Source organism: Prosopis cineraria, unplaced genomic scaffold (genome assembly GCF_029017545.1).
Source record: "Prosopis cineraria cultivar Desert tree isolate PC_DT_omini unplaced genomic scaffold, ASM2901754v1 PC2, whole genome shotgun sequence".
NCBI lineage: Eukaryota > Viridiplantae > Streptophyta > Magnoliopsida > Fabales > Fabaceae > Prosopis > Prosopis cineraria.
In genome coordinates this window covers 11110888-11120685 of record NW_026555333.1, presented here as the reverse complement: position 1 = coordinate 11120685, position 9798 = coordinate 11110888, and the positions used below count along the sequence as shown (strand labels likewise).

Here is a 9798-nt window from a genome sequence, read left to right as displayed (position 1 = left end):
TTCCCCTGCCACATCGCACATTGTTTCTTTAATTAATGAGCTGAAATTTGAACAGGTAATAGACAGGCTGCTACAAACACCTGACACAGTTAAGAAATTGTGATGCAGAAATCAACATTGATGCCACTTAACCTGAATGACAACGCTTTTTTCTTTCCTTCCCTCATCCATTGGATCATTAATGACGCGCTAAAAGTACAACTAAACCCAAAATATTGCTCTCGTGTCCATATCTTCTACCTCACAGTCAAATATGGTTCAATTACAATAGTTTGCCTATTTCCCCCCCTTTTTTTGGACGAACCGTACTTCCCCTTTTAAAGTCAAGCTAGGTGCAGCTTTCTCTTATATAAGACCCTGGCGCTGTAAATCAGTATACGTCTTCTTATTGTAGATATTGCCTTCTTTATCTTCATATTCTTCTTCCAGATCCGGGCGCCACTTGTTCACTCCTTGCCTTTCTTGTATTCTTTTCCAAAGTTCCTTTGCTTCCTGCATCACAGATGGCCCACGTTTCAAGTTTAGTTGAGGTGAAATAGTTGAGATTTCAGCCGTTGAAAGAGTCCTTTCAACAAGAATCATGTTTGACAAATCCGTTTCTCGTTGTTGAGTAATGATAAATCCTATTCAAATTGACTCCTTCCATCGAAATGTGATTAAAGCAATCATTGAGTAATGACACCAAACATATAATAGACATTGTATGTCTCATTTTTTTATGCATTAAAAATGAATACTGTTTGCTTCCCATGTTATACCAAGTGGAACTTTGATGGTAGGGCAAATGGACAAAGAAATTCTACAATAGATAATAGTGTCGTTTGCAAATTAGATGAGCAAAAATAAATAATTTTGATGCAAAGTGCATTCCATCACACAATTTCTTCTAAACCACAAATAACCTGCCAACCTAATCAGATCCAATAACAACTACTCCCTCAATTCAAAAATACAAGACATTTTTTCTAAGATAAAATGTTAAACAAATATAAGGTATTTTGGATCTTTCAAAGCGCAATTAATGAAGGTTGAGACACCCTATTAAATAAGAATAAACATAAAAATAGTGTATAATTTTAAAGACAATTAACTAACTCATTGGGAGGTGCAATTCCGTTAAAAATGTCTTATAATATTGAACAGAAAAAGTATGTAACAAGACTGTCTCCAGCAATACGTATGAGCAATTCTATAATCATGCTTGTGATTTGTGAAATATGTTACACTAACCATCAGCAAAGGAAAAGGAGGAACAAAGAAATATGAGTACCTCAATCGATGTTATTTCATTGAAGTTCTTGGTATTTGGTATACCAAGGCAGCGCATCCCATGCTGATGGCGCCATTCTTTAAAATGTCGTTCAAAAGCTCTACGCCCCCAGTAACTATAGTTCCCACATATCTCACACTTGAATTCCTGAAACGCAAATCACATTTATTTATGTGATCAGAATCCTGTGAGCTCTAAAGTGCTTGGTAAGCCCCTCACCTAGTTTAAGTAGGACCAAAATTTATAATTACTGGAATGGATAATTCCCATAACCAAAGGAGATTTCAAATCAGAAAGGATGAGAATCTCGGTTTCTAATTTTGAAAGGAAAATAATACCTGGCCCAGACCATGTAGCTTATAAAGCCAATAAGGTATAGGTTTCCCATCCCATCCCATGGGCAATTTTAGGGGATTATATATCTGCTGCTCCTCATCTTCACTTTCAGATTCCTCCTGTGTTTCTTCCTGTCAAGAATATGAAATACGCATTACTAATTTAACATTATCTGCATCTGGAATTGAAGAAAGAAAAGTACAAGGGAAATGTAATGACAAAAGTGAAGAACTCAAAATATTACTCACGTTGGGACAGAATGTATAATCTATAGAATGAAAATATACTCAAGCCACATGGTTTCAACAATGACCCGGCAGAGGAATTTTCTGTTTTACACTTTCGGTTACTATAAGGAAGGAACGCCTTCAATTTACATCAGGCACTACATATAAGCCCAGGACAATATCCACTTTCAAGTACAACAAATTCAACATAAATTAATGTACCTGAAAGCAATATAATAATTTGTTCTACTTTCGATTTAGTTAGGAGAGCCAAATTCAGAAATGGTTGTCATGCAATGGGCCAAAACTGTCAAGAAGATCAATTTTGAACTTAAGCATTATAGTTATTTCATATGGCAACCAATCGTTAAAGCTGATGCCTCACCCTCGCAATAGCCATCATCCTGAATGTTTTGAGAGTACAAGACATGTACATGCAATGTGTTAAGTTATAGCATTCAAATATAGAAGATATATAATTAATCTGATTTCTTCTACAAAAATATGAAACTAGAACATTTCATATCTACATTGATGTACTACTGAACGTTGACTCTTCAGAGTTCAACTCACCTCCTCACGTTCTGCTTCAATTTCTTCATATGTCAAGGCCTGCTTCTTCACAACATTATCTTTTGTTCGAGCAATTGTCTGTATCATGGTCAGAGAAAATTCATTAATGCAGGAGGTTATAATATAGGGAGAATCACATCGAAGGATCAATCAAAAAACTTATTCACAGACAAGGACCAAACAAAGTGGATCGTTGTTAGAATGAGAATATTGACTTGTTTTTTTTTCGAATGGGATTTATTATTAATCCCTGTCTGCAAATAAATTTCTTGAGCAGTCATTGGATGTGATTCTCCCTATAATATATGTAGACTATATTTGGTCAAAACACTGTCATCAAATGCCTACACCAATAAAACCCTAGAATTAAATAGTAGCAGAAACCTTAAAAAGGCTGAAGACAAAGTGGCAAGCAACATATGCTAACCTCTTGTAAAAGATCACATAACTTTGACATTTTGGCCTCCATCAGTGCAATTTCTTTTGAATTTTCATCTTGTTGTGGAACTGCAGCAGTGCCATTTTTTTCTGAACCTCGTGGTCCCTTGGCAAAATGCTTCCGGTCCAACATTTCAAGAGGTGTATGCTGCATAAGAAAGCCAAGAAAATTTCCCGTAGTCAAAGCTTAAGGGCATGTAAAGCAATTTCAATCAAAACAAGAAATGCTTAATAAGTCAAGCTGATCGGATATCAACAAGAGATTTTAGTTATCAAGAAGAAATAAATGCAGTTAGTATCAAAATATTACACTTGATTCGTCAAGAAAGAACTCTCAATTTTGGTCTAATGAACTTGGATAAGAGACGGTCAATTCAAAAGGAGGGAAAACAAAGCAACTTAGCAACTTCAACACTTAATAGGATATCTAGGTTTGAGATACAGCTCTAATGCTATGTTTGGTTCAGAGTAAGAATGTGCAGAATAAGAATGGGAGGCATTCCATTGTGGAATAGGAATGGGCGAGGCGTTCCATTGACGAGCATGTTTGGCTGGTAGAATCAAATTTGATTCATTCACAAGAATAAAATATCCCCAAAAGTTTAGGAATCTTGGTTACATCAATCTTTTGATGGAACAATGAGCCATTATTGGAATCCACCTTAGTTGACCAAAATAGCCTTCAATACTGAAATTTTCTTACCTTTATATAAGCAATCACTGTCCAAAAAACAAAATAATTATTTATTATCAATAATATCATTTAATAAACACTAAAACTAATATTTAATAAAGATGAGTAGAAAAATATAATATTAGGGAGAATCTCATCCAAGAACCTTCCAAGAAAACTATTCACGGACAAGGACCAACAAGTTACCATTCAAGAAGGAAAAAGTCACTATTATCATTTTAACAACAAACAATTGTATATTGATCCTTATCTGTGAGTAATTCTCTTGAAACGTCCTTAGATGTGATTCTCCTAGAATATTATGACCATATTTTCTTTTATTCGTAATAATAATCTAGTAATTATTTTACAATTATAAACTTATTTATTATTGATAAATAAAAAAACATTTAGTATATAAAAAAATGAAATAAATTAAAGTTCAATATTTTATTAGTTTTATATATTTTTGTATTAGGAATACTATTGGCCTAATTCTCATTCTCATCTCGTCCCTTGAAACATCAATCTCATTAACATTTCCATTGTCATTCCGAAGAAAATATACTCTGTAAAGATGGATGAGTCACCTTTGTAAGGAACAGCCTCTCTGCCCGTTGCTGAACAGTACCCCCAGTCTTAAGTCCCAATGCAGCCAATGCCTAGAACACCGGAGAAGAGGGGTATCAATGAACTATATTTGTTTTAAAATTACTAACTTGATTAAACAGTACAAATACAATGATCACAACTGAATCTCTAACGTGAGGAGTTATCCCCCAAAAGTTGTGCATCAAATAGGCACGACTGTGAAAATGCACTGCTGCTTAAACTTCTTGTAACTCCTAAAGCAATTAAAAGTGAGAACCTCCACAGACAAATAATTTAGAGCCAAAAACCATAGCATGATATCAAAGGATAAAAGTCGTATCAAATTGGCACGACTGTAAATATAATAACATGTTTCCAAGTTTTAGCTCACCTCTTTTAACTTTTCAGGACCCAATTCCATCAGCTCTTCAACTGTACTGTAGTAATCAAGATCAATGGCAGTGTGTTGAGCAGGTACATGTCCATTCTCTTGACTGTCATTCTCCCATCCTGGTACCTTGTTTGCAACCCAGTTTTCTTCAAACTCAGCTGTCACCTGCAATTCAATCAGACACTCACTACCAAAAAAACTGAGAGATGAAATGATGCACAAGGGATCACTCATGTCATGAGATGAGAACGGAGAATTGTCTTTGAGGATACAGGCACCCTTTCATGATGTAGCATTAATTCAATAACACTCGCCCACAAATGAAGGATCAGACTTGAAACTTGAAGCAGGAATTACATGCTAATTTTCAGTCAAACTGGCCGTTCAATTCATGCATTTGTGCATATATATATATATATATTTTAAATGTCATATAATCTGATTCAAAATTTTACTCAAACACTTGAATTAACAAGAGTTGGTAGTTGGGAATGAAGCATTTTATAGATAGAGGGGTTGTGTTAAAGGAAATCTTGGCAGTTTCTTTATCAATAACATTATATAATTGACCACACATTTTGCTAGAATATAAAGGTATAGTAATAGCAATTGAAGGATATCTTTTCCTTCTTACTTTTCTTATCTTTTCTTTTCTTTTCTTTTCTTTCAAATAAATGGTTACAGAATGACAATACACATATTTATAGGACACTTCTACGGCCAAAGGATAATAATGGCTAACACCACAATTAAAGTTGCAGCAATAAATCCAACAAAAATAATTTCACGCAGAGAGCCGTGAAATTTCTACTCTCACTGCAATTTTATTGCTAAGATGGAGAGACCAATTTATCCTAGCACACCTAGCACATAAATCAAGCTCAAAATGAAAAAGAAAAAGAAAGATAATTAAAAATAATAACCTTAGAGAAAATTCGATCCAGATCTTGCAAGGGTTCTGTCCGCTGGAAAAAATATATGAGATACTCCAAAAGATTCTCCAGATATTCCCTGTACTGCCTGTAGAAAATTGAACGACAGAAATGAAGACATCTAAGAAAATTATTTGCCAAAATCGGAGGAATATAAAAACCAAATAAACAAAAACATGCAACAGAAAAGGTGAGAAAAAGGGAATATACCGAGTCATTTTCATTTTGCGTGGTATCTTCTCTGGTAGTGAAAAAACATCAAGGTAAGCAGAGTACTCAATTGGCTCACCAAATTTGGAATTGATATACCTATAGTACAATTCATGCATGTCTAAATACCGCCCAAGAGCTTCCTGAAACCAATACCTCAAGGAAATCAATAACCAGGAACGATGGAGAAGCAAAAACTATCAGTTTGAAAAATACAGCAACATCTGCCCTAACAGTAGAACATATTAGATTTCATCTTACATGACTCACTAAAACCACTGTCTCAACGGACAAGAACCTAGGGACCTCCTGATAAAACAGGAGGTCTATTAAAATGGTCAAACACACCACCAATTTGAGGTCAACGGGACATTAAGGTCCACTTGGATATATTCTGAAGCTTTTCTTATTGAATAATTTCTGTAAAGAAAATGTTTATAATAACTGCCCAGCTTTTGTAAAATTATATCTAAAATATATTTAGAGAAAATTGTGAAATTAAATTGCACTAAAAGTCAAATTATCTTGATTCTATGAATAGAGAAATGTTAAAATCTAGACTGGAACGTCCCCAAAACCCAAGCCATCCATGCCCAAGTAGTCAGGTGATAACACCATCATCTTACACCAATAGCTATTTACTTTAATACTCAAGATCGCCCAATTTTGACAAAGTATATCCTACACGCTGAATAAGTCAAATAGCACAAAGAATTCTTTACATCCTTGAAAGCATTGGGAGGTGCAATAATTTTCTTTTGCTCCAAAAGACTACACGTTGCTTTATCACCAATCGAGTAACATGACTATGCAACAATGTAATCATGAGAGAGGCAGAGGGGGAGGAAAAGGAAGAGACCTCTCCACTAAACTCAATTTGAGGCTCCTCTTTAAGAAGTTCTTCATAGTCATCATTAGCATCAACAACACGTGCAGCTGGGTGCTTTCTATGATACTCTCGTATCTGCACAAATCAGAAGATACCAATGTGTTAAACATATAAAAGCAATTAGGATAAAATAACTCAGAGAACTCAGCTTCAACACATGAACATAAATGCTATCATTTTCACTCGCTCAGATTTCAATAATGTTTTACACATACACATCAACATGCACGTGTAAAGAAGTTAAGCAAAAAGAAATGCTGGTCTTCCAAGATCCTGCTTGGTAATCGACACTAGAATAATCCCATATAAGAATAACATGTAAAGACAAGATAAAAGAGATAGTCAATGATGTTGTAGGTAGACAGAATAGAACTTCTGACTCGAAAAAGGCATCTCTCCTTTTTATATTATTATAAAGCTCTTACATATGTAAATATTAAAAGAATAAATTACCTCTTTCAGTCTATCATAAAAGGCACTAAACACGTTTGTCCCCGTTGCAGTTTGACCCCCCAGCGCAGCAATTTCATCCTTCCTTGCACTGTCTTTATCTTCGTATATATCAATCTGAAGCCCACAGTCGGGAAAATCAGCTAACCTCTCCGTTTTAATTCGCAAGAAAAGATAGATGAGAAGTATATTGAAATAAAGAGGATAGAGGATGGGGAGATTACAACCGTCTTCACGGGGCAGTCCGAAGGACTAATGAAAAACATGGAAACGAAAAATAGATCTTAGTTTGGATCTTACTTCACCAAAACTCATTTACTTGAAACAGAATTGGTCATACAACAACACTCACATTGACAGCAGAACATTAAGAGATTGACAATACCATCCCCACTTCCCGAATATAATTTTTTGGTCAGTTCCTATTAACTCAACTAAGTAGCCACTTCGGCTTCTGAATATCAAGCTAAATTTCTTTCACTTCAGAAAAGCAGAGTAAAAAGCGTTTCAGTTTACGATTTATCGTTTCAGCGTTTATTTTGCATTAACCTAAAATGAAGTTTCCTCGAGGAGCAAACGCAACCTAATAGCTGAAATTCGAAGTTGAAAGAACCAACTTACGAGCTTTTCGGTGGTAGAAGTGATAGTATCAATCATAGTTCGCACCCGGTGACTCTGAAACAAGCGGTCCTTGTTCGACGCGGGCTCATTTTGAAGGTCCTTCACTATCAGACGCTCAAGCCGCTCCACCTCCTCGTGGGCCGCACGAGTCACCTCCAGCAGAGTCGATGACATTGTCGCTGGCTCAACTCAAGCAACGTCTTCAATCACCACTACTCTTCCAGATATTATGATTGTAGACTCGCGCCTTTAGGTTTTTCTTCCCTGCGATTGTCACCGACGAGCTTCAAATGTTGCATCTCTTTGAGGGAAAGAAAGGGAGAATTACTGTACAGATACGCTATAGAACTAAAAAAAAATAATATTATTTTACAAGATTAAAAAATTTAAATAAGTAAAATTAAAATTTATTATAATTAATTTTTGTTAAAATAAAAATAAAATTTTCTTTTAAATAACCATTCTTCCACTAAATTAATATTTTTTAATTATTTAAAAATTATTATGATTAAAATATAAATAAAATTTATTTTTTTATAAAAAATTCACTAAATCACAGCACTCATACTATCAAATCAATTTTTTGAAGATATTGATAATAAAATTGGTTGTTATAATAGTAAAAGAACTTGTTTTTTTATCAAATTATAACATCTATTTTTTATCACCATCAAATTACTGTTTTAAAATTAATAATAAAAGAATTAATTATTATTAAAATATAAATAAAACTTACTTTTTTTTAATAAAATTATGGTTAAAGAATATATAATGTAATATTTTAATTTTTTTACAGTAAAGATAGGTACTTTAATCTTGCATATATCAGCATTATTTGGTCTCCTGCGTAATTAATTCCCTCCAAATGGTTAATTGTGATTTTCCCACCCCTCAAATAGGCTTGAAGTCCTTAAGTCCTTTGCTGGAGATAACTTTTATTGTCCAATTACATAAATAACCTCGCGATTGGATCCTCCAACGCCACCGGCACCTCCTGAGGGAAGCCAAACGTCGTCGCTTACTACCCTGCAACCCTCACCGGAATTTCCGTCGGCGACGAGGTTCTGGCCACCGTACTTTCGGCCCTTATTTTTTCTTTCCGCGATTTGGTCATTTCTCTTCTGAAAGCAACAGCAAATCGAACTCGCATTTAAAAAAAAAAAAATTCAGCCCACAAGCAACTAAAGGGGGCGTCCAGAAATTCATTGGATCAAACTCAAAAAAAAAATAATAATAATAATAATAATAACCACTCTGAAAGCAGTCGCAAACACATGTAAGAAGAGAAGAGTGCTTACCTCCTCGTAACCGAATAGGTGGGATTGAGAAAATTTGGGGGGGGGGGGGGGGGGGACGAAATTGGAGGGAGACAGCCACAGTGAGTTCCAGTCTTCCAGATCCGCCGGCGACGAGTTGAGTGTTGACGAGTGATGGCAGCTGGAGAAGAAACTTAGAGAGGCAAAGCTGAGAGCGAGCGAGAACGGAGTCGGGTGGGGGGCGAGAGCGCGCGGCCGAGCATTCAGTTCAGACAGAGACAACGGAATGAGGTGATGAGCAACAGATCGAGCGAGGCTTCGAGGGTTTTCCTTCCCTGGATGGCTAAACGCAGCGTTGCAAAAAAAAATTTTTTTTAGGTAAGATATATGAGTTGCATTTAATTTTAATTAGATCTTACAATTTATTTTATGTAAATTAAACCTGATGGTTTGATTAATTAAAATCTGTAAATTTTTTAAAAAAAATTAAAACTTTGATATTTATATTAATGGTTATATAATTCTAAAATTACTTACATAATTTTTATAACTCAGAATTTATAAATTAAGTTTTCTTCTAAATATTTTTCATACGTAAAGAGTTTTCATAAAAAATTAAGAAAAATATAAATAATGTATTGAATTAATTTTTTCCTATTTTTCTAAAAAATTAATTTAAATTTTCTATAAATTATAAGAGTATTTTTGTTTTGTCAAATTTGGTAATTTATTATTAATTTTACTCTTCAAGGTTAACATATATAAAAGATTTAATTGTTGTAAAAGCTTGATTAAAATAAAATAAATTACAATAACCTAATTTAAAATTAGGTAAAGTTGTAAATACATTACTTTTTCCTTTTTTTAATTTTAACCTATAAGCAAGTGAAGACCGAAAGCTTGGATAACTTGTAGCCTGTCTTGCTCATTTACAATAAACA

At 34.3% G+C, this 9798-nt stretch overlaps 1 protein-coding gene across 3 annotated transcripts; it reads right to left on the bottom strand.

The window, feature by feature from the left end:
- LOC129303050 (splicing factor SF3a60 homolog) lies at positions 1–9135 on the bottom strand. 3 transcript variants are annotated; one of them, XM_054942049.1, is made up of 14 exons: positions 8900–9135; positions 8490–8722; positions 7602–7865; positions 6984–7097; positions 6501–6605; positions 5642–5784; positions 5423–5519; positions 4500–4664; positions 4108–4179; positions 2834–2992; positions 2407–2484; positions 1609–1737; positions 1271–1417; positions 1–492 (listed from the first exon to the last, which is right to left on the bottom strand). In XM_054942049.1, the coding sequence occupies exons 3-14, from the start codon at positions 7773–7775 to the stop codon at positions 346–348; spliced, it is 1530 nt and encodes a 509-aa protein (XP_054798024.1). In that variant the 5' UTR covers positions 7776–7865; positions 8490–8722; positions 8900–9135; the 3' UTR covers positions 1–345. The 3 variants fall into 3 exon arrangements, with proteins under 3 accessions (XP_054798024.1, XP_054798025.1, XP_054798026.1); XM_054942050.1 differs by having other exon boundaries at positions 8561–8722; XM_054942051.1 differs by lacking the exons at positions 8490–8722; positions 8900–9135 and adding an exon at positions 8411–8429.
- Positions 9136–9798: the final 663 nt, after the last annotated feature.

Bases quoted from the DNA above. Each gene is read 5' to 3' on its own strand.
- LOC129303050 (XM_054942049.1), bottom strand. From the start codon at position 7,775: ATGTCATCGACTCTGCTGGAGGTGACTCGTGCGGCCCACGAGGAGGTG. The intron at 6,606-6,983 runs GTAATTTATTCT...TGATTTGTGCAG, and splicing joins TTTATGATAGACTGAAAGAG to ATACGAGAGTATCATAGAAA. The intron at 493-1,270 runs GTACTCATATTT...TCTGTGATGCAG, and splicing joins ATGAAATAACATCGATTGAG to GAAGCAAAGGAACTTTGGAA.